Source organism: Salmo salar, chromosome 16 (genome assembly GCF_965601325.2).
Source record: "Salmo salar chromosome 16, fSalSal1, whole genome shotgun sequence".
NCBI lineage: Eukaryota > Metazoa > Chordata > Actinopteri > Salmoniformes > Salmonidae > Salmo > Salmo salar.
In genome coordinates this window covers 12,473,508-12,499,169 of record NC_138306.1, presented here as the reverse complement: position 1 = coordinate 12,499,169, position 25,662 = coordinate 12,473,508, and the positions used below count along the sequence as shown (strand labels likewise).

At 41.0% G+C, this 25,662-nt stretch overlaps 1 protein-coding gene across 2 annotated transcripts; it reads left to right on the top strand.

The window, feature by feature from the left end:
• Positions 1-3,621: 3,621 nt before the first annotated feature.
• LOC106573242 (RING finger protein 141) lies at positions 3,622-20,562 on the top strand. 2 transcript variants are annotated; one of them, XM_014148130.3, is made up of 6 exons: positions 3,622-3,774; positions 9,158-9,355; positions 9,799-9,907; positions 10,128-10,306; positions 10,451-10,558; positions 17,010-20,562. In XM_014148130.3, the coding sequence occupies exons 2-6, from the start codon at positions 9,219-9,221 to the stop codon at positions 17,158-17,160; spliced, it is 684 nt and encodes a 227-aa protein (XP_014003605.1). In that variant the 5' UTR covers positions 3,622-3,774; positions 9,158-9,218; the 3' UTR covers positions 17,161-20,562. The 2 variants fall into 2 exon arrangements, with proteins under 2 accessions (XP_014003605.1, XP_082818641.1); XM_082962515.1 differs by lacking the exon at positions 3,622-3,774 and adding an exon at positions 4,792-6,026.
• Positions 20,563-25,662: the final 5,100 nt, after the last annotated feature.

Below are 25,662 nucleotides of genomic sequence, written 5' to 3'. Positions count from 1 at the left end.
AGTTTAACGAGTATATTGAGTAGAACGTCATTAGCTATAGTCTCAAATATTTTGTTATCTTTTTTAAATTAAAAACCTCTTAGGGCTCGGATCCCGCTAGCGGGATCAAAATCGACAACATCTGGTGAAGTAGGAGCGCGCCAAATTCAAATGACAAAATTGTAATATTAAACATTCATGAACATACAAGTGTCTTACATCATTTAAAAGCTTAACTTCTTGTTAATCCAACCGCGTTGTCAGATTTCAAAAAGGCTTCACAGCGAAAACATTTTATGCGATTATCTGAGGACAGCGCCCCACATCAAAATACTTTTTCAACCAACACCGGCTTCACAAAAATCACAAATAGCAAGAAAGTAAATCACTTACCTTTGAAGATCTTCCTCTGTTCGCAATCCCAAGGGTCCCAGATACACAATGAATGTTCGTTTTGTTTGATAAAGTCCTTCTTTATATCCAAAAATTCAGTTTAGTTGGTGCCATTGATTTCAGTAATCCACTCCTTCAACATGCATACAAAGGAATCCAAAAATCTACCGGTAAACTTCGTCCAAACAAGTCAAACAATGTTTCTAATAAATCCTCAGGTACCCTAATATGTAAATAAACGATAATATTTCAGACGGAAAGAACGGTGTTCAATAGAAAAGGAAAATAACGAAGAGCGCGCCCTCATTCACACGTACCAAAAGCCTAACTTTCCTGATGAGAACACCTTGGATAAACTACAACTACTTGTTCGTTTTTCAAGAAACAAGCCTGAAACAATGTCTAAAGACTGTTGACATCTAGTGGAAGCCATAGGAACTGCAATCTGGGAGCTATTTTTTTGTATATCCCATAGGCTTGCATTGAAAATGCCTGTGACGTAAAAAAAAAAAAGAATCCGGATGGATTTTCCTCAGGTTTTCGCCTGCCATATCAGTTGTGTTATGCACACATACATTATGTTAACAGTTTTGGAAACTTCAGAGTGTTTTCTATCCAATGCTTCCAATTATATGCATATCCTAGCTTGTGGGCCTGAGTAACAGGCAGTTTACTTTGGGCACGTCAGTCATCTGGAAATTCAGGATTCTGCCCCCTAAGTTTTTTAAGAGCAACGGGGCTGGCAGGTAGGATTTAGTTTCTCCCTGTCTCTGGTCAACACTCCAGTACAATAGGTGGCGGTAATGCACCATAATGTTGGATGCCAACTGCCAATTAACCCCACCGAAGAAGAAGGTTGCCAGCATAGAACAGAAGGTGTTGCATGCTGAGGCAGTGAAGAGAGTAGAGGACCACAAATACAAATTCCATCTAGACACCGTTGCCCTAGAGCACACAAAAAAACGATACATACCTCGCCCTAAACATCAGCGCCACAGGTAACTTCCACAAAGCTGTGAACGATCTGAGATACCCGCTAATTATCAAAATCCAGAAAAGAGTTGTTAAATTCTACAATCACCTAAAAGGAAGCAATTCCCAAACCTTCCATAACAAACCCATCACCTACAGATAAATATACCTGGAGAAGAGCCCCCTAAGAAAGCTGATCCTGGGGCTCTGTTCACAAACACAAACAGACCCCACAGAGCCCCAATGACAGCAACACAATTAGACTCAACCAAATCATGAGAAAACAAAGACATAATTTCTTGACACATTGGAAAGAATTTACAAAAAAACAGAGCAAACTATAATGCTATTTGGCCCTAAACAGAGAGTACACAGTGGCAGCATACCTGACCACTGTGACTGACCATAATTAAGGAAATCTTTGACTATGTACAGAATCAGTGAGAAAAGCCTTGCTATAGACCTGGCTCTCGAGAGAAGACAGGCTATGTACACACTTCCCACAAAATGAGGTGGAAACTGAGCTGCACTTCCTAACCTCCTGCCAAATGTATGACCATATTAGAGACACAGATTTCCCTCAGATTACACAGACCCACAAAGAATTTGAAAACAAATCCAATTTTGATAAACTCCCATATCTATTGGGTGAAATACCGGTGTGCAATCACAGCAGCAAGATTTGTGACCTGTTGCCACAAGTGCAACCAGTGAAGAACAAATACCATTGTAAATACAACCAATATTTATGTTTATTTATTTTCCCTTTTCCCATGCCAATAAAACTATTTGCACATCACTACAACACTGTATATAGACATATGACATTTGAAATGTCTTTATTATTTTGGAACTTTTGTAAGTGTAATGATTACTGTACATTTGTTTGTTCATTTCACTAAATGTTTATAGATAAATCTATTTCACTTGCTTTGGCTCCGTAAACATATGTTTCCCATGCCAATAAAGCCCTTACATTGAAATTTATTTGAGTAGAGGATGATGGGTCAATGGGGGAGTAGTAGGCCAATACAGAGTGATATGAACTGTGCTTCAGTATGGTTGTCTTAAGCATTCATTGTCATGGTTATCAACTGTACCATAGAAATGTAACTTAAATCACACTGAGGATGAATTATCTGCGGTTGTCTCTCCCTGTTCATGCAAAGGATGAATCTGGACCAGTGGGAGTGACATTTTTGGAGAATGTGGATCCCTGCCTTTTTGGCGGACGCATAGATAGTATCAGGCTGGGTAGAAAAGAAGTTGGGTACTGTTAAATCGGTGAAGGTAGCGCGACATGGTCTTGTGGTGGTTTTTCTGTCTTCTGCCCAGAAGGAGCGGTGTTTCGTGTCAGGAGCCTTGCGACAAGACCTGTGACTTGGTTTTTGAAAGGAAGTTGGGTACTGTTAAATCAAAATTTAAATAAATGTTATGCTGGCAGCTGCTGAGAAGTACTTGGGTGTACAATGATTTGCTGCAGAAGAGACAAGGTGTGTTGAACGAACATCCTCCCAACCCGTCAGCCTGGTGTAGGGTAAAAGTAGTTAAATGGGGTGTTTAAAAAAAATGAAATTGTGGTATATAGGTGTAGGGTTAATTGGTAGTGCAAATTATAATTGTTTTCCTTTCCCCCTTCCTATTTTAGTTTTGTATCACAAACGGCAACGTGATTGAGCACACTACCGCAGAGTAAGTGGCGGCATGCACAGACAAAACGTGTGAAAGACATGATACCAAAGGAGACGGTGACGCGAGGAGCGTGCAATTGAGATCTTCCCAGTGTAAATGCACAAATCTGATGTGGGTCATATGTAAAATTGAGTGTGGAAAGATTGGATGTGGAGAAAAAAAGATGAATTGGGTTTTAGCAGTAGCTGTGTAAACAAAGCGACATCAATAATCTTAATTTCGCGCGCGGCTCTTGACGCGCCCCCAACCTGTCACAAACTCAAGGAGCCAAACGGTCTAGCCAACATAATGCAAGAATAGCCTACCTGAATGAGCTTTTAGTTCCAAAATATAACATTGCTTAAAATGTTTCCTTTTCCATGTTTTTATCACCCCTTGATCATAATTTCCAGTTCTGTCTTTCCTTACTTATGAACATTAATACATTTAATGATACATATTTGAATGGATCAATTCATTGAGTTAGCATTAGGCTTAGTTTGATCGCCACCGGTGATCTGCGTTAAAATGGTTCTTGCTATCTGGAATCTTTGGGACGACCCTACCCCATTGAAGTTTACATTTAAAATGGTTAGGTTAGGACATTGCGAAGTTTGCGGGTCACTACTTTCTTTCGTCATCATTCTGCGACATCTCTACTAGCGCTATACAAACCACAACATAAACTCCCAAACAAATTAAACGTTGCTGATTGCATGTGGATTGTAAAATATCGATGTTGACACGTAGCCATACCAGGTAAGCTGAACCTATATCACCATAGACCGATGATCTTATGTGGGCTCGGGCTTTGAAAAAGAAGTGCGTGTTTTCCTCTGTTAGCTAACGTTAGCATCCGAACCTAAGAAATACATTGTGACGGTCGTTCGCTAGTTAGTCATATGTTTATGTCGCTATGTGCCAGATGCAGTAAAATGCCAAAGAGAAATTGCAACCAATATAGGCAAGCCTTTCGTGTGACTAACAGTTTTTCATGTCAAGGCAAGCAATCTTAGCTGGTTAGCTCGCTGAGTTGATTACGTAACATTTCTGATATCACTAGTATCGTATTCGTAACAGCGTGTAACGTTGGTTAGCGTTCAAATTGTTGACGCGATTCATCTGGGAACTTCGACATTAGCGTAAGCTAACGTTTGATGGATAAACATATCAATGCCATGATGGGTAACAGTCCTGACTGTAACATAATGAACTAAAGTACTGTAACGACCCTGGGTTTATAACCGCGGATATCGACTCTGGCGCGTCAGCGTGCTTTTGCTGCACAGTCGATAGTCCAACGACCTTATGTATGTTTTAAAGGGCAATTGGCTCTAGGAAGCAAATAAACAGCCAAGTACGCCATCTAAACGTGAATTGATTCTCAATTGGCGGTACGATTCTAGAAACATAAATCCCTTGATTTTCATTTCACAAATGCAATATACACACGTTACTGTGCACTGTTTTAACACAATTGCAGCCGACAGTATTTTTCAATGACCAATATCCCGTTATTATTCGGGATACTCTTTTGTCACAACTTGTTGCCCCAGAAGACTAAATAAAGTAGAGATCACCAGAATGTCTTACATCTAGAATGAATGCATTAGTAATCTAGTTAGCACCTGTAAAGTTGTCTGTTTCGTTTTAGGGACGGGTAAAAAACGCACTACAGAAAGGTTGGTCCTGTGCAAAATGTTCAAATGTCATCAGTTCGAAAGGTTTTAAGGAAATTAAATGGGGGGGGGGGGGAAGAGAACGACAAACGTTTCTGATAAGACTAAAGTGTGTCTTGGGTGCATATTTTATGTGGTTGAAATACTGTCTGGTTGCGTAAGTGTAAAAGATAACACATTATACAGGCATTCACATTTTCTCAAGAGATGCTGAATTAATAAATAACTTCTCCAGTGTCCATATTTCAATTGCTATTCGATTTAACCCATATGAACTTAAATTAGGACTATTCTGTTTATTCATGGATACTAATGAGCGGGATATTAAAGGTGCATGTAAATAGATTATCCTGAAATAAGACCTTGAGTGGGATGTGAGCTACTAGCTGGAATACTGTGCACATGTAAGCGTTTGTGGTGTACACAGGTGTTCGGAGACGCATATAGCTAATTAGCACAGGTAGTCCACTCTGTAGGCGGCGCCAATCTCGCAGAAAATTTTGCGTTTACATCTCGCTTTGCTTGAGAAATTAGAATTTTCCTTACGGCAGCAAGTACAGGATGACCGAATTAAATGACATCTAAACTTTCGATCTTATGTATCAATGTAAATAGTCGGTTAGAAAATACATTCCACATGAGGAGCGAGCATGGAGAGGCCCGACATAGCCCAATTTATAAGTCTGGCTAAGGAAGAGAAGTTGGATTTTGGAGAAATGCCATCAGTGCATGCTCCTCAAGCAATACAGCCAGGTTCGGCTCCAGGATGACATGGGGGGGGGTCACAACTTGTCTTGCTTTAGAGCCTAAATAAATCCACATGAGGACTGGTGGCCCAAGAGCGCTTATTAAAACGGCACACGCCGTAACATCGATTCAGTACTATGGACAGAAGGCTACCGCGCGGTGACCTCGCACTCAACGTCAACATAGCAAAGGAGATGATCGTGGACTTCAGGAAACAGCAGAGGGAGCACTCCACATCGACGGGACAGTAGTGGAGAAAGTGGAAAGTTTTAAGTTCCTCGGCGTACACATCGACAAACTGAAATGGTCCACCCACACAGACAGTGTGGTGAAGAAGGCTCAACAACACAATCGAGAGCATCCTGTCGGGCCGTATCACCGCCTGGTACGGCAACTGCTCTGCCCACAACCGTAAGGCTCTCCAGAGTGTAGTGCGGTCTGCACAACGCATCACCGGGGGCAAACTACCTGCCTTCCGGGACACCTACACCACCCGATGTCACAGGAAGGCCAAAAAGATCATCAAGGACAACAACCACCCGAGCCACTGCCTGTTCACCCCGCTGTCAACCAGAAGGCGAGGAGGTCAGTACAGGTGCATCAAAGCTGGGGCCGAGAGACTGAAAAACAGCTTCTATCTCAAGGCCATCAGACTGTTAAACAGCCATCACTAACATTGAGTGGCTGCTGCCAACATACTGACTCAAATCTCTAGCCACTTTAATAATAACAAATTGGATGTAATAAATGTATCACTAGTCACTTTAAACAATGCCACTTTTTATAATGTTTACCCTACATTACTCATCTCATATGTGTATATACTGTACTCTATACCATCTACTGCATCTTGCCTATGCCGTTCGGCCATTGCTCATCCATATATTTATATGTACATATTCTTATTAATTCCTTTACACTTGTGTGTAAAAGGTAGTTTTTGTGAAATTGTTATATATTACTGCATTGGTCGGAACTAGAAGCACAAGCATTTCGCTACACTCGCGTTAACATCTGCTAACCATGTGTATGACCAATAAGATTTGATTTGAAAGGGTGCACTACCAATTTCAGCCTCACTGAAGTGGACAGCCAGGACAATCGGAGAACTGCGCCAGGGCTCACCTCAGAGCACAACCAGTAGGCTACATTGGTCATAGGGCGGCGCGCAATTGGCCCAGAGTCGTCCGGGTTAGGGGATGGTTTGGCCAGGGGGGCTTTACTTGGCTCATCGTGCTCTAGTGGCTCCTTGTGGTGGGTCGGGCCCCTGCAGGCTGACTTCAGTCGTGTTTCCTCCAACACATTGGTGCAGCTGGCTTCCAGGTTAAGCGAGCGGGTGTTAAGAAGCGTTTTGGTGGGTCATGTTCCGGGGGGACACATGAATCAACCTTCGCCTCTCCCGAGCCTGGGGGGAGTTGCCGCGATGAGGCAAGATCGTAATCACGAAATTGGGGGGGTAAAAATTATTTGATATCTAAATAATACCCTTTGGCTGGTAGAAGTCTGAAAACACTCAGATAGTAGGCTACAAAGCTGTGATAACAGGCCTTCACTGAGTTCCCTCTTAAGCAGCGTTTCACAAACTAGGGGTTGTGACCCCATGTGGGGTTGCTTGATTTGAAAATGGAGTTGCGAGAGAAACTACGCTGTGTGCACAATTATTAGGCAAGTGAGTATTCTGATCTTATTGTTTCTATTCACATTTTCGAACTCTAAACCATATAAACTTGAATGCTTATTGGATTTAATCATTTTCAGGTGATATGTATTTGTGTAATGAGGGAGGGTGTGGCGAAAGTGAATAACACCTTATATCAAGGTGTGCATAATTATTAGGCAGCCTCATTACCTCAGGTAAAATGGGCCAAAAAAGAAATTTAACTGACACTGAAAAACCCAAAATGTAAAATGCCTTTCAGACTGATGCGACACTCTTTAAATAGCTAAACTATTGAGGTGTGACCACCGGACATTCAAACGTTTTGTTGCGAATAGTCAACTGGGGCGCAAAAAACGCATGGGGAAGAAAAGGCGCAAATTAACTGCAAAAGACTTGAGAAGAATTAAACGTCAAACTACCAGGAACCCATTATCCTCCAGTGCCACTGTATTCCAGAACTGCAACCTACCTGGAGTGTTCAGAAGTACAAGGTGTCAAGTGCTCAGAGACATGGCCATGGTCAAGAAGACTGAAACAAGACCACCACTGAATAAGATTCACAAGTTGAAGCGTCAAGATTGGGCAAAGAAATACCTGAACACAGATTTTTCAAAGGTTTTATGGACAGATGAAATGAAAGTGACCTCTTGATGGACCAAAAGGATGGGCCCATGGCTGGATCAGTAATGGACACAGGGCACCACTGAGTCAGGTGCCAGCAAGGTGAAGGAGGGGTACTGGTATGGGCTGCTGTCATTGAGGATGAGGTAGTTGGACCTTTTCGGGTTGAAGATGGACTGAAACTCAACTCCCAAACCTACTGCCAGTTTCTTGAAGATTCTTTCGTCAAACAGTGGTACAGGAAGAAGTCCTCAGCATTCTAGAAGGCGATGATCTTTATGCAGGACAATGCTCCATCACATGCATCCAAGTACTCCACTGCTTGGCTAGCCAGCAAGGGCCTCAAAGATGCCTGAATAATGATGGTCCCCTTCCTCACCTGACTTAAATCCTTTTGAGAACTTGTGAGCCCTTCTCAAACATGAGATTTACAGTGATGGAAGACAATACACCTTTTTGAACAGCATTTGGGAGGCTGTGGTTGCTGCTTCAGCGAAAATTGATCGTGAACAGATCAAGAAACGGACAGACTCCGTGGATGGAAGGCTCATGGCAGTTATTGAAAATAAGGGTGGCTATATTGGTCACTGAATATTTTTGAAAGGCCAAAAATTATATAATTGTCATTTTGTGTTACTTATCTGTTACACTTACTCTAAAAATTGAGAATAAACAAGTGAGTTGAGAGAAATTATTTTTAATTTAGTTGCCTAATAATTGTGCACACTTTATATATTTCCCTGAGAAAGACAACTCACTTTGTTAAACATTCAGGTTTGAGGTTCAATAACATTTTGGATTGACTGAGAGCATTGTTTGTTCAACAAAATTAATCCAGAGGAATACAATTTGCCTAATAATTGTGCACGCAGTGTAGGTGTGGTTGTAATAAACAGTGGTTTCTGTTTTCTTCCTACAAATGTGGCTTGATCTTTTGAATGGTTTAAGATACAAAAGATTATGACCCCATCACTGAAAGATAAAGACTCTCTGAAACACGTAACTGTCTTCTGTTTCACTCTACAATGCCCACAAGCCTCATTAGAACAGACTGGACAAGACCAGGCACTAAATCAGACTGGGGGGGGAATAACATAATCAATGGTGATCTTTTCTACATAGGAGATCATACAAAATGATTACCTGATGTTCTTCTGAATTTAACAATACCTTTCTGATGCATTTCTGTCTCGTCAAACCATACTTTCTTCAGATTGAAATACTATCAGACTGATTTTGTAATAGACTGTCACAGCCCCAATTAAAAAAAAAGTTACCATTGCTGGTTGATTACATCACTTTTTTTTTAAATATTTTTTTTAACATGGTGGGGTCATGAACTTTTAATATCAAAATGGGGTCGTGGGCCAAAAGTTTGGGAACCCTTGCTCTAGGTAAATGACTTGGTGACTTTGCTTTTGTTTCCCTCGGTCAGGCCACCCTGCGCTGAATGAGGCACGGTCTTTCCATAGTGCTGTTCTTTGAGCGCGTTTGGGATGGGCCAGCAGATCTCAGGCCAAGCGGTGATGACCCGTCTACCTGAGAAGCTGGTGAAACATGCTGGGCTGGTACGCGACAGCGGATACCTCAACTACGAGGAGTTCCTGGCCAGGGTGGCAGAGCTCAATGACGTGTAAGGCCGGCCATGTTGTGACTGTCAGTGTAGTCCTTGTTTGCTCTGCGTTTTGTACTTAGTCATTAGACAAAGATGATGATGATAATAATATCCAGCTCTACAAAGAGAATAGCAGTATTTCCCTTTTCATTTACAGGTGGGGAGCTAATTCCCCAAAGTAACATCCAGCTCCTACGCTGGCACTTCTTGAACATTATCCACTTATAACACTAGTTATTAACGGACATAATCCAGGTTATGAACCTTAATCAAGAGCTAGAGCACGGTCTCCCTGCTGGGATTTAACCTAGTCCTTCCCCAATCGGTAGGCCATGCTGGTGTGAATGTGGCTTTCACAGGCAGTGAGTGATAACACTGTCACCTAACCATCCTCTGTTTCTAAGTTGTCATTGGATCATTTGTTGAGTAACAATGTTTCTCCATGACTGTCAACTGGACAGGACGGCTAAACTAGCAGCTGGACAGCAAAAACACCTGATCTTTGAAGTCCAGACTGGCTCGGACACCTCTGCTCTGTGGAAAGTGGCTGTGAGGATAGTTTGTACCAAGGTGAGAAAGGGACAAACTAAAGTTGATCTCTGGAGACATGTCATTGTGAATCAGTCTCATCTCTGACTATTTTTTTATTTAATTTTTTTTAAGGGGAAATGTGTATTTTTAAAACAGTGATGTGTGTTACTGTGTCTGTAAGCACATTGTGTGTGTTCATGGCATGTGTGTTTTTGAGACTGAAACATGTTTGTTATCGCGCTGTGCTGTGCTCTGGCAGATCAACAAAGAGAATGGGATGGTGGAGGCATCTCGCATCATGAACCTGTATCAGTTCATCCAGCTGTACCATGACATCACCAGTCAGGCAGTAGAGGTGCTGTCAGCAGAGGGCGCCAGCCTCCCGTCTGGAACTCTCTCGTCAGGGGACTCCTGCCAGGCCAGCATGTGGATGGGCAGGTTAGGAGTTCTGTGTGTGTGTTTATTTCATGTGTCTGTGGGAAGTCTTGCATTGCCATCCTTCCAAGTCTTGCTCCTTAATGTGAGGAAGTCTGGAAGTTGACGCAAGTCTGACTGGCTGCCATTGTGTGTATTCCCATACAGGGTGAAGCAGTTAACTGATGAGGAGGAGTGCTGTATCTGCATGGATGGTAAATCTGACCTCATTCTGCCCTGTGCTCACAGCTTCTGTCAAAAGTGCATTGACAAGTGGTAAGAGACAGATGCTTTCCACAGTAGTCCCACTGATAAATCTGTTGTCACAACGTCTGTTGTCATTGAGCATGTTAGATTAAAATGCCTAGATTTATTTGAACGATTGCAAAGAATTAGGACATGTAAACACCTTAATCAGAGTTCCAGCTGTTTGCGCATGTGCTTGCAGGAGCAGCATGAGCCTTATGCGTGAGTGAAGTGAGCTTGTAAAACCTAAGTGTGAATATTATAAATGGTTTTCATATACCAACTTTGTCCGAACTTGGGTACCATGGCAGTCAGCTTTGATGCTACATCCTATGCATAAGATTTTGCGTTTAAGGAGCAAAACAAATGGGTAATTGTTTTTACTGTACATTTGTTATAAACCTCTTCCTCTTGACACGTTGTGATAAGATGCCTTCCAGGATAAATGTTTTAGTCGGGATCGTGTGCAGTCTAATATTCAACACTCCTCTCTGAATCCTGATCACCAACATCCATTGTAATTTTTACACAGGACCTACAGTGGGGGAAAAGTATTTGATCCCCTGCTGATTTTGTACGTTTGCCCACTTACAAAGAAATGATCAGTCTATAATTTTAATGGTAGGTGTATTTGAACAGTGAGAGACAGAATAACAACAACAAAATCCAGAAAAACACATGTCAAAAATGTTATAAAATGATTTGCATTTTAATGAGGGAAATAAGTATTTGACCCCTCTGCAAAACATGACTTAGTACTTGGTGGCAAAACCCTTGTTGGCAATCACAGAGGTCAGACGTTTCTTGTAGTTGGCCACCAGGTTTGCACACATCTCAAGAGGGATTTTGTCCCACTCCTCTTTGCAGATCTTCTCCAAGTCATTAAGGTTGAGGCTGACGTTTGGCAACTCGAACCTTCAGCTCCCTCCACAGATTTTCTATGGGATTAAGGTCTGGAGACTGGCTAGGCCACTCCAGGACCTTAATGTGCTTCTTCTTGAGCCACTCCTTTGTTGCCTTGGCCGTGTGTTTTGGGTCATTGTCATGCTGGAATACCCATCCACTACCCATTTTCAATGCCCTGGCTGAGGGAAGGTTCTCACCCAAGATTTGACGGTACATGGCCCCGTCCATCGTCCCTTTGATGCAGTGAAGTTGTTCCGTCCCCTTAGCAGAAAAACACCCCCAAAGCATAATGTTTCCACCTCCATGTTTGACGGTGGGGATGGTGTTCTTGGGGTCATAGGCAGCATTCCTCCTCCTCCAAACACGGTGAGTTGAGTTGATGTCAAAGAGCTCCATTTTGGTCTCATCTGACCACAACACTTTCACCAGTTGTCCTCTGAGTCATTCAGATGTTCATTGGCAGACTTCAGACGGGCCTGTATATTTATTCTTGAGCAGGGGGACCTTGCGGGCGCTGCAGGATTTCAGTCCTTCACGGCGTAGTGTGTTACCAATTGTTTCTTGGTGACTATGGTCCCAGCTGCCTTGAGATCATTGACAAGATCCTCCCATGTAGTTCTGGGCTGATTCCTCACCCTTCTCATGATCATTGCAACTCCACAAGGTGAGATCTTGCATGGAGCCCCAGGCCGAGGGAGATTGACAGTTCTTTTGTGTTTCTTCATTTGGTGCGATTATTCGCAAATGGTTGTCACCTTCTCACCAAGCTGCTTGGTGATGGTCATGTAGCCCATTCCAGCCTTGTGTAGGTCTACAATCTTGTCCCTGACATCCTTGGAGAGCTCTTTGGTCTTGGCCATGGTGGAGAGTTTGGAATCTGATTTGATTGCTTCTGTGGACAGGTGTCTTTTTTACAGGTAACAAGCTGCAGTTAGGAGCACTCCCTTTAAAAGTGTGCTCCTAATCTCAGCTCGTTACCTGTATCAAAGACACCTGGGAGCCAGAAATCTTTCTGATTAGGGGGGTCAAATACTTATTTCCCTCATTAAAATGCAAATCAATTTATAACATTTTTAACATGCGTCGTTCTGGATATTTTTGTTATTCTGTCTCTCACTGTTCAAATAAACCTACTATTAAAATTATAGACTGATCATTTCTTTGTCAGTGGGCAAACGTACAAAATCAGCAGGGGATCAAATACTTTTTTCCCCCACTGTATGTAACTCCTCATAAGCTGTTTCATAACAACATTTTGAATTATGCTTCCTGTACATTGTTCCCTCTTAAGGAACCTGGTAGCTTTTATACACTTGGTTTGGGAATGCCCTCTATCTATTTTCTGGGATGACGTAGCATCGAACCTGTCAACTCTGGCCTAACAGCCGCTAAGAAATGATTGCAGTACGATGGAAGCTTCCACACTCACACTATCAATGGCTCCTCACTTTTCTGAATATCATTTATATGGAGCTGTCTACCACTCGCTTTCATGGCACTAAAGAAGACATTTTGAACCAGGGTTTGGAACCTGTTCAGGGAACAGATCTGAGTAACGGATAAAAGATGCCCAGGGCTTGACGCAAACCCTCCTCTCCACCGTTTCTCACTATTCCCCACCTGCAAAATGTCAGTCGCATCGTGCACCCGACACTTGTCTGTCCAATGCATGTAAATAACTTGCTCGCGCCATAGCAAGCTACTCTATCTGCGCTGACTGGTGAAGTAATTTAACGTTGCGCTAAATGTAAACAAATTTGAATGATTTCAGAGGTTTAAAAAGGAACAATATAAACCATTACTTTTTGGGGGGTTCGAACCGTTTCAGAACTTTATTTTGCTGGTCTGAACAGTGGAATGGAACGAGAAATGATGCTTCTGCTCAGATTGAAACGATTGGAAAATAATTTGTTCCAACTCCTTCTTTGAACCAATGCCGCCTTGCCGCTGAAACACTTGTGTTGCTTTAGTTTGTCATTTTTTTTCATGCATGTTTATTTAATTTTATCCCTTAGGTCCTGGGGGGGGGGGTTGTAATTTAATTTTTTTATTCAGAAATGATACCAAAATATCACAAAAGCTGCCATTATACCGAAACTGTATCTAAATACAAACTGGTTTTCCAGTAGGCTACTAAGAGAAGCACATCAAATATTTAAAATGGGTCTCTTTGCTCTTACCCTCCTTCTTAAATGAAGCGGTACCAAGTTGGCTACAATTCCAATTTTATCCTCAGAGAGATCTATCTCTGCAAATAATATGGATAAACCAATTTTCTTGGAGAGAATGTATAAGGAAGGTATCATGTTCATGAATGACATTTGTAAACAACGACGGTAAAATTGTCACACAAGCAATTAATCAAGGTGTATGGAGATGAATGCACAATAAGGGATAATCAACAAGGGGCTATGTGTTCTTTGGAAAATAATGAACAATGTGGAAGGTGTGTTCCACGACGTATTAGGGGAGTTGAACTGACCTTCCATGGAGTTGCATTATTTGCCAGAGAAAGCATAGAGCACCAAGTTGGTTATCCCTTCTATACAATGGCTATAATTTAAAACATTTACCGCTAGAAATGTGTTAATTTGCCAGTAGAAATGTGTTCAACATCCACTGCAGTAGCTAGCAAGTATACCAGATAGTGACAGTTGCCTTGGTAACCGAACAGATGTGCTAGTTTAGCTAACCAAACCGTCAGTCCTAGCTTGCTATTATAAAATCTAATTCAACAATGCCAATAATGTTCTCAATTCCTGCTTTTGCTTTCAAAAGCAGCTCAAACCTAGAACATGTAAGAATGAACTATATGCATTGAATTCTTTTTTTAATTCTTTTATTTTTCACTTTGCTTTTTGAATAAAAAACTTTTTATACATACGAATGATAACTTATAGACACATACAATGACTACATCTCATCGGCCCAGACCCGCCTGCTCACACTCCCATCCCTAGTGCCTGCATTATTGTTTGCCACTTGGTCTTTAAAAAAAATAAAAATCAGTAGCCCATGCTATTTAAATAATGAATGATTACATTGTGTTAATTATGGCTAATTAATTGACTTCCAAGGTTTTAGTATTCGTTTTTTCAAAAGAAAAGAATTCTCCAGCCCATTGGGTATCACACTACATCACCATATGTCATGTCTTGAAATATGCAGACGGGTGGATTAAAAGTACGTTTTTATATTTTAATACTTCTGACAGACAACTTTCTAGCTCCGCCCACATCTTCTAAACGTTATAGCATTCCTAGAAAGCATAGCTTATTGAGTCATTATTAGTTTTACACTTGAGATATGACTCTGACGTTGTGCTGTGGAATTTATGAATGTTGTCTCTTGTATCAATTCTATACATTTTTACTGGATTAAGCAAAATGTTAACTGTAATTTCGTTCGTTTTTGGTGGGGTAATTGGTATTACCAAAAATATATACAAAATTTTTCCAGCTATGCCATTCTAAAGAGGTTTATTATACCTGTGAGATTTATGGGAAGATTATTCCATTTAATTACATCTGCTTTCATATTAATGACTGATGGAATAAAGTTATTTTTATATATTTGTTTGTCACTTATTAAGCATCCTAAATCTTACTTTTTTGTGGTCCACTTAAAGGATTGCTGTGAATTGGGAGTTTTTCTTTGTCCTATTGCCATTATTTCATATTTTTCCACTTATTTTATAACTTGAGATTTGAGTCTTCTGAAAATATTTTAAGCAAAGGTGGTATTGAGTTTTCAATATTGGTCTGGTATAGCAGGAGATCATCGGCAAATATGTTTATTTTAAATGAATGTTTACCAATGCTGATACCTGGTTACATTTGAGCCCTGTCTAGTTCTTTCTGCAACCTGTTCAATTGCCAGTGCAAACAGGAGGGAGAGGGGACATCCCTGTCTTGTGCCCCTTTCTAAAGCAATTTAATTGGATAATGTATTATTTATGTATATTCTTGCTTTAGGATATTTATACAATAATTTATTAAATGTATTGTTTCAGCTGGAAATTTGAAAGCTTCCAAAGTTTTGAATAGGAACGGCCATTCAAGACAATCAACAGCCATTATTATAGCCATTGAATTCTACTGTGCAAATATACTGTGTTATAGGGAAATAATACCCGCTCTAAAATGCCCTTCAAGCCAATCAGAAACGAGTATTCAACAATGCCATGGTATAAAAAATTATAAACTGGGTGGTTCAAGCACTGAATGCTGATTTGGCTGGCAGCTGTGGTATATCAGACCTTATACCATGGGTATGACAACCATATTTTTACTGCTCTAATTACAGTGGCAACCAGTTTATAATAGCAGTATGGCACCTCGGGATTTTTAGGGTGTATATGGCCAATAAACCACTGCTAAGGGCTGTATACAGGCACTCCACGTTGCGTCTTGCATAGGAACAGCCCTTAGCCGTGGTATATTGGCCATATAGCACACCCCCTCGAGCCGTATTGCTTAAATAACCAACTCATCACAGCTCTGCCACATGGAAGAAGCAATTACGTGAAAGAGAAAGGAATTAGTTTGTCTGCCACCAATTAAAAAGTACAATAGCATAAAATGACCAATATAAATCGTAAAATCTATCAGTTTCACTTACGATCAAGAGGTTTGACAACTACGCTTCATAAATTCAAGATAGTTGCAAACAAATTTTCAAAGTCCCAATACCATGACATCGGTTTTATGAACTGATATACAGAACTTAGATTTAAGCTATTATATCAAATTCTCACTACAAAAGAATGCTCAGTATATGGGGCATTGAACAGTCAGACCGGTGCAGGCTGCCACAAGGAAAGAATCAATAGAGCATCTCTTTTGGTACTGTTCATCTGTGGTGTATTTTTGGAGCATTTTCGGTAGAAATGTTGCAGATGGGGAGGTTCAAGTCCTTAGTAAGACACCATGGTAGAATGGAGGTATGTATTGCAAAAGGAAGTGGTACAATAATGATTTACTGGGAGAGATGGGTGGATCTGTGGCTGTTTTGAAGGTTGGAATTAATGAGTGTTGGAATACATACATACACACTTGCACATTTATTAAAGTTTGAGATCCTCTAATCAGGGGTGAGTGTGGGGATGTGATTGTATGTTTTGTTATGCATGTTTTTTTTTGTTTTTTTGGTTTCACGCTGTGTGTCTGGTGGTTATGGGTACGCTCGCTTCCATGCCCGCCTGGGCATCGGGTGGGGCTTGGTGCTTCCCACCCTTGGAAAATCCCTTTGGGCCAGGGGCTTTGCACTGCTGGCATCTCGGGGCGGGTGGGGGTAAGCGCATCCACTGCCCAGAGAACCCACTGATAGGAGTGGCCATTTTGTATTGTCTTTGTATTATATTGTTTTAATAAAATTATAGATTTGATAGCACATTTATTTTGATTTTCTGCATTCACTAAAGTCCCTTCAGGTAGCCTAATTTAAGCCTGATGTCCATTTTTAAACAGGATTATTAGGGAAATGGTTATTCTTGCAAAGCATACAGAGGTTTTAATCAAACTACATTAATCAGTGTCCATGTAAATGTACCCAATTATTTGGTTTGTTTTCATAGGAGTGGGCAGAGCAGGAATTGTCCGATATGCCGCTTGCAAGTGACCGCTGCCAATGAGTCGTGGGTGATGCCTGATGCCCCTACAGAGGACGACGTAGCTGGCTATATCCTCAACCTGGCTGACGAGGCAGGCCATCCTCACAGACCTTAAGCTACTCAACACTAAGACACTTTGATTAACCACTGACAACCAAACTGACAAGAATAGTTTGGGGAAGGGTCTGGAGTTTTTCGCCAGGAAAAACACCTTGCCCTGGTTTTGGGGGTATGTAGAGAAGATGGGTTGCTTTATAGGAATTTGCCTGTTGTGATTATTTCTTATGTTCTTTTTTACTTTTCCATATTTCAAGATTACTTTTACATGATTGCTCTTAAACTTGTGTGTGTCTACAGTGCCTTTGAAAGGTATTCAGCCCCCTTAACTTTTCCCACATTTTTTGTTACGTTACAGCCTTATTCTAAAATTGATTATTTATATATATTTTTAAGTCCTCAGCAATCTGCACACAATACTCCATAAGGAAAACAGGTTTTTAGAAATTTGAGGTGCCTATTTTCTTTATTTTACTGAAATATCACATTTACGTAAGTATTCATAACCTTTGCAATGAGACTTGAAATTGAGCTCAGGTGCATCTTGTTTCCATTGATCATCCTTAATGTTTCTACAACTTGATTGGAGTCCACCTGGTGATACATTCGATTGATTGGACATGATTTGGAAAGGCACATATCGGTCTCTATGCATGTCAGAGCAAAAAACCAAGCCATGAGGTCAAAGGAATTGTCTGTAGAGCTCCGAGACAGGATTGTGTTGAGGCACAGATCTGGGGAAGGGTACCAAAAAATTTATGCAGCATTGAAGGTCCCCAAGAACACAGTGGCCTCCATCATTCTTAAAGGGAAGAAGTTTTGAACCACCAAAACTCCTCCTAAAGCTGGCCACCCGGCCAAACTGAACAGTCGGGTGAGAATGGCCTTGGTCAGGGAGGTGACCAAGAACTCGATGGTCACTGACAGTGTCCTAGAGTTCCTCTTTGGAGATGGGAGAACCTTCCAGAAGGACAACCATCTCTGCAGCGCTCCACCAATCAGGCCTTTATGATAGTGGCCAGATGAAGCCACTACGCAGTAAAAGTCACATGACAGCCCACTTGGAGTTTGCCAAATGACACCTAAATGACTCCAGACCATGAAAAACAAAATTCTCCGGTCTGATGAAACCAAGATTGAACTATTCGGCCTGAATGCCAATCGTTACGTCTGGAGGAAAGCTGGCACCATCCTTATGGTGGTGGCAGCATCATGCTGTGGGGATGTTTTTCAGCGGCAGGGACTGGGAAACTAGACCGGATCGAGGGAAAGATGAACGGAGCAAAATGTAAAGATCCATATGCAAACCTGCTCCAGAGTGCTCAGGACCTCAGACTGGAGAGAAGGTTCACCTTCCAACAGGACAATGACCCTAAACGCACAGCAAGACAATGCCGGAGTGGCTTCGGGACAAGTCCCAATGTCCTTGAGTGGCCCAGCCAGAGCCTGGACTTGAACCTGATTGGACATCTCTGGCGAGAGCTGAAAATAGCTGTGCAGCATTGCTCCCCATCCAACCTGATAGCTTGAGAGGGTCTGTAGAGAATGGGAGAAACTCCCCAAATACAGGTGTGCTTAGCTTGTAGCTTCATTCCCAATACGACTCAGGGCTGTAATTGCTGCCAACAAAGTACTGAGTAAAGGGTCTGACAACCTATGTAAATGTGACATTTCATTATTTTTTAGGAATTAACAAAAATGTCAGCTGTTTTTTTCTTTGTCGTTATGGGGTATGATTTGGAAAGGCACACGGGGAGGGGACAATTTAATCAGTTTTAGAACAAAGCTGTAACCTAACAAAATGTGAAATGTCTGAGTACTTCTGAAGGCACTGTATATACAGTACCACTCAAGTTTGGACACACCTAGTCATTCAAGGGTTTTCCTTTATTCTACAATGTAAAAACAATGGCGAAGACATCAACTATATGACATAACACATATGGAATCATGTAGTAACCAAAAAGTGGCAAACAAATCAAAATGGACTTTAGATTCTTTAAAGTAGCCACCCTTTGCCTTGGACAGCTTGCACACTCTTGGTGTTCTCTCAACCAGCTTCACCTGGAATTCTTTTCTAACAGTCTTGAAGGAGTTTCCACATATGCTGAACACTTGTTGGCTGCTTTTCCTTCACTCTGCAGTCCAACTCATCCCAAACCATCTCAATTGGGTTGAGGCCAGGTCATTGATGAGGCATTCCATCCTGGAGCCTGGAGGTGTGTTGGGTCATTGTCCTGTTGAAAAACAAATGATAGTCCCACTAAGCGCAAACCAGATGGGATGGCGTAATGCTGTGGTAGCATGCCAGTTAAGTGTGCCTTGAATTCTAAATAAATCGGTGTCACCAGAAAAGCACCATCACAATACCTCCTCCATGCTTCACGGTGGGAACCACACATGTGGAGATCATCCGTTTACAGATTTCCACTGGTCTCATGTCCATTGCTCGTGTTTCTTGGTCCAAGCAAGTCTCTTCTTCATTGGTGTCTTTAGTAGTGGTTTCTTTGCAGCAATTTGACCATGAAGGCCTGAGTCGCGCAGTCTCCTCTGAACAGTTGATGTTGAGATGTGTCTGTTACTGGAACTCTGAAGCATTTATTTGGGCTGCAATTTCTTAGGTACAGTTAACGCTAATGAATTTATCCTCTGCAGCAGAGGTAACTGCGTCTTCCTTTCCTGTGGCGGTCCTCATGAGAGACAGTTTCATCATAGCGCGTGATGGTGTTTGCGGCTGCACTTGAAGAAATGTTCCAAGTTCTTAAACTTTTCCGGATTGACTGACCTTCATGGCTTAAAGTAATGATGGCCTGTTTATCTCTTTTTATTTGAGCTGTTCTTGCCATAATATGGACTTGGTCTTTTACCAAATAGTGTGATCTTCTGTATACCAACCGCAACTTGTCACAACACAACTGATTGGCTCAAACGCATTAAGAAGGAAAGAAATTCCACAAATGAACTTTTAACAAGGCACACCTGTTAATTGAAATGCATTCCAGGTGACTACCTCATGAAGCTGGTTGAGAGAATGCAAAGCTGTCAAAGGCAAATGGTGACTACTTTTGAAGAATCTGAAATATAAAATATATTTTGATTTAACACTGTTGGTTACTACATGATTCCATATGTGTTATTTAATATTATTCTGCGATGTAGAAAATAGTACAAATAAAGAAAAACCCTGGAATGAGTCGGTGTGTCAACTATTGACTGGGGGGGGGGTGCGCACAAATCTCTCCACAATAATATATAAACCAACCACATTGTTTCCGTTTGGTTATACCTACTCTTATAATTGCACTTTGAAAAGTAGATGTTTTTATAGGCACCTAACTGCTGTGGAAATGTCCATAAATCACTAATCACACAACTTCTATACTTTTTTGAAATCCTATAACGCCCTCAATGTGAATGGTTTGCTATTTGATGAAATGTGAAATAAAGTACAATAATCTCATGGATGCTTCAGCCACGATAATCTTTCTATTTTCTCCTCAGTGTTAGTTAGATGAGGTGATTTATCTCCCCAAAAATGTAGCTTTTAGTTTAAATATGAATCAGTAAAACAAAATGTGATTGTTTATCAAAATAATTTCTATATCATGGGTACTTAAGCAAGGCCAGTGCACTGGCTGTTTTAAATATTTAACTTGTGTGAGGCTGAGTGAATGTTAAAATAGTACTACAAATAATATATTTGGAATGTGTTATTCCCATTAGGGAACTGAAGATTTGAGCTGTATGTACTTTACTCATGACTGGCTGGTACTATACTGAACAAAAATGTAAACGCAACATGTAAAGTGTTGGTTTCATGAGCTGAAATAAAAGATCCCCAGAAATTGTCCATATGCAAAAAACGCTTAATTGTCTTATTTTGTGCACACATTTGTTTACATCCCTTTAGTGAGCATTTCTCTACCAAGATAATCCATCCACCTGACAGGTGAGGCATATCAATAAGCTGATTAAAGCATGATCCTTACACAGGTGCACCTTGTGCTGGGGACAAAAGGCTGCTCTAAAACGTGCAGTTTTGTCTCCGGTTTTGAGGGTGCATGCAATTTGCATGCTGACTGCAGGAATGTCCACCAGAGAGTTTAATGTGCAATTCTCTAACATAAACTGCCTCAGTCATTTTTGATAATTTGGCAGTACTTCCACAACCACAGATCACCTGTAACCACGCCCAGGACCTCCACATCCAGCTACTTCACCTGCAGGATTGTCTGAGACCAGCCACCAGGACAGCTGATGAAACTGTTGGCGAAAGTGCCGGCATAAACTACAGACAACGAACACAACTGCATTTTATTGATGGCAATTTGAATGCATAGATACCGAGATGAGATCCCAAGGCCAATTGTCGTGCCATTCATCTGCCGCCATCACCCAATGTTTCAGCATGATAATGCACAGCAAGGATATGTGCACAATTCCTGGAAGCTGAAAATGTCCCAGTTCCTCCATGGCCAGCATATTCACCAGACATGTCACCAAATGTTCCGCTGCCGCGCCTTTCCCTCAGGACTGCCATGCGGAAGAAATGTCATGCTGCACAGAGACGCAAACGATTGAACTTCATTAAGTTCGCCCCATTCATTTGCACTATATAGATCAACGTTTTCTCTGTGATCGAATCAACATAACGACTTTTCAATGCAACAAACCAAAACAAATCTAACTTTGCAAGTTTGAGTCTTTGATTTAGTTGTAGGCAGAGCCAGAGTGCAACGGAGTAGAATTCTATTGGCCTGGGTAGACCTCTTGCGGTCTTTCAATCACTCGCGAGGGAATGCACTTGTCAGATCAAAGCGCAGAGCCGCGCGTGTGCACATTTGTTGCTATTCTTTGCTAGTTATCGAGTTGTTATCCCAGTTATAGATACGTGTATAGGTCAGCTATGGGGAGTTACTGCTTCATACAAGAGCACAAAACGTGTAGGCTACATTTCAAGCTGTATTTGAGAATCCGGTCAGCCGAAAAGCTTATGGCTTAATTAAAGGAGCAGTGTTGTATTTTGAGACAGGCTTGAATATGCAATTAAGGTAATAGTCAGAGGAGTAGCCTACATTGTCAAATTTCTGTATGGTGATAATACATTTTATTTTGTAAAGCCACTTCTTGCATTGTACAATGAATGCAATTTACAGTCAGCTATTTGGCCCATGGTGTTACAGACCAATTAAAACACCTAATGTAAAAGCGTTTTAAAAAGTCTCATGCAGTATAGGCCTGCACTGAACATGACATATAGGCTACTAATAGGCTATATCCTATCAATCAAAAGCTTATTCCGTGTGAAAATGTTATGGGATTCGTTCCATTGGTTTTGTTGGTAGGCCTACATTATGCTCAAAACCACAATGGCCTATTGGCTACTGTCTTCTCACAATGTTCAAGTTTCTGCTCGCAAGAGCAAAAATGTGCTCAGTGCCCCTAGAAATTCGAGGGAATGTTTTGTCATCATTGAGCATGTTTGGGATGCTCTGGATCGACGTGTACGACAGTGTCTTCCAGTTCCCACCAACATGCAGCCATTGAAAAGGATTGGAACAACATTCCACAAGCAACAGCCTGATCAAGTTTATGTGAAGGAGATGTGTCGCGCTGCATGAGTCAAACGGTGGTCACACCAGATACTGACTGGTTTTCTGATCCACACCCCTACTTTTTTTTAAGGTATCTGTGACCAACAGATGCATATCTGTATTCCCAGTCATGTGAAACCCATAGATTAGGGCCCAATGAATTTATTTAAATTGACTGATTTCCCTATATGAATTGTAACACTGTACTTAAACATTTTTTATTTATTTTTAATCCACAGAAAATACGTAATTCAAATCTGACCAAATTATTTAGTGTTTGTAATGTTGACCAATTGCACTTTTGAATATTTTTGTAGTTTATTGTGAATATTTTGTAGTTTACTGTGAATATCTTTGTAGTTTACTGTGAATATCTTTGTAGTTTACTGTGATTATTAGTGCATCTTTGAGTAAAGGGTTGTTCCATATGATTGATCAATTTCTGACTGCACCCCTTTTGATTTAAACAATACCTTCCATACATGTTTGCCGATGGTGAAAGGGACCTTTTGGACCTGAATGCCAATCAAAGTCTATGTTGAGCCCGAAGGGTGCAAGGGTCTTTAAGTTAAAGATCCAGGCAGCCTCTCGTTTTAACAATAAATTATCAAGGTCACCCCCTCTCCTAGGGAGGGTGACATGTTCGATGCCAATATAACGCAGAGACGAAATCGAGTGGTTTGCTTCCAAAAAGTGGGCCGCAACTGGGTAAGTCAAGTTTTTGCACCTAATGGTGCTACGATGCTCTGAGATACTGGCACGAAAATGTTCATCCCAATGTTATTAACTCAAAACTCACTATATGCTTTGACCAATTCCCCGGGAGTTGTAAGGCCCCGGTTAATAGAAGAATTCAACCAAGTCCCAGAAGTCTGGAAAAGGTTAGTTCTTTCTTCAGAGAGCTCTGAATATCATACAATGTAAACAGCCTTTTATACCTAACATTTGGTCATACCATATGTCATACTCCTTACAAATGCCCCTCCTCTTCTTTAAAAGAGGTTAACACTGTCAATGCTTATTTACAAGTCTTCTCCATCACATACATTGCTTATCATATCCTGCCCCATGTTACATAATCTACTGCAAGCCCAATGGTTTCTCCCCTCCCTGGGTGGGGAGACCTCTTTCCTGTTATTAGTTTCACAGTGGTCATAAGTTGTCTGCTGTCTGTTAACAGTTCCCCTTTTCTTTGAATGTCTTACTTACATTGCTAAATCATTAAGCTTAAACTTTTCCTACACACACACACATTAGTACATTCATCTTATAATCACTCAGTTATACATTTTCAAGGTGAAATCTTTTAGTCAAACCTTTAATCATATAATTTCCATTACAGATACGTACTTTTAATTCACGCTTTGTTTTACCCACATAATTTTTACCACAAGGACAAGTTATAAGATAAATAACTGCCTTAGTGGAGCACGTAATAACACCTTTGATTGGGATCGATTTCCCTGTTTGTGGGTGTTTGAAGGATCTACATTTGTAAGTGCCATTGCATTGAGCACAGCCATTACACTTGTAATTTCCATCCAGTAGGGGCGCAAATAGATGTTGTTCAGGAATATCTTGGGGTGGTAAATCAGAGTGTACCAATTGGTGTCTGAGATTTCTGCCCCGCGAGAATACGGCCAAGGGAAGGTCCGAAAACACATTACCGAGACTGTCATCGTATTTTAGAATGTGCCAATGTTTGTGAACGATTCCCTTAATTTGTTCAGAGCGCTTTGAATAGCGGGTAGTTAGAACGCAAGAACGCGTCTTTTTGCGAGACTGACCTTGGAAAAAGGTCATGTCTCGTTTTGTTTTGAATTTTATCAATGGCAATATTAATCTGATCATTTTTGTACCCCCTCTCCTTGAACTTTCTTTGCGTCTCAGCCATATTTCTGTCAATCTGACTGTTTTTTGCAAATTCTTTTGATTCGACAGAATTGGCTGTAGGGCAAACTATTTTTCAAGGGAAGTGGGTGACAACTGTCAGCCCTCAACAAACTGTTACGATCAGTAGGTTTCCTGTAAAGATCAGTGTATAGAACATTAATTTTCACACAAGATCAGAAGATCAAGAAAACTGATTTGACGTGTATCAGATTGCATAGTAAATCTCAAATGTTCAGAACAGTTAAGAAAAGCATAAAACGCCTGGAGCTGTTTTGCATCACCCCTCCATAGAACAAAAATATCATCAATATACCGTTTCCATATACAGTACCTCTCAAAAGTTTGGACACCTACTCATTTCAGGGTTTTTCTTTATTTTTTCTATTTTCTACATTGTAGAATAATAGTGAAGGCATCTCAACTATGAAATTACATATTCTCTTAACCAGCTTAATCTGGAATGCTTTTCTAGCAGTCTTGAAGGAGTTCCCACGTATGCTGAGCACCTGTTGACTGCTTTTCCTTTTTATATTCATTTGTCCCAGCACCTGTGTAATGAGCATGCTGTTTAATCAGCTTCTTGATATGCCACACCTGTCAGATGGATGGATTATCTTGGTGAAGGAGAAATGGCATATTACATCATTATGCAGCAGCATACAGTACATTTTTGGACTCACCTTGTTGTGCTTACTTGAACAGGTGGGTGGCGTGGCGGTCCTTTTGTGGGCAAATTTTGTCATAAAAGTCTGGCATTCTCTGGATTTATGGTGCTATCAAGACAACTGGGAACTCTGGGGGAGGTTAAATCATGATGACATCAGTGATCTTCAGGTTGTAGCTCTAGAAAGAGGCCTGAGTTCCCGACTTACAATTCCCAGATGGATGAGCATTTAAAACGTATTTTCCCAGTCAGAGCTAGTTTTTTTCCCCGAGTTCCCAGTTGTCAGACTTCCCAGTTCCGAGTTAAGTTGTTTTGAGCGTGGGCCAAATCATGCTTCTTTGACAGCATGGCCAATGTTGAATGTTTATCATTTTAAGCTTGGAAAAGAGACCCTTAAACCCAGACTTGG

Coding starts and splice junctions, on each gene's coding strand:
- LOC106573242 (XM_014148130.3), top strand. CDS start 9,219: ATGGGCCAGCAGATCTCAGGCCAAGCGGTGATGACCCGTCTACCTGAG. Junction 9,908..10,127: donor TGAGGATAGTTTGTACCAAG/GTGAGAAAGGGA, acceptor GTGCTCTGGCAG/ATCAACAAAGAGAATGGGAT. Junction 10,307..10,450: donor GCCAGCATGTGGATGGGCAG/GTTAGGAGTTCT, acceptor ATTCCCATACAG/GGTGAAGCAGTTAACTGATG.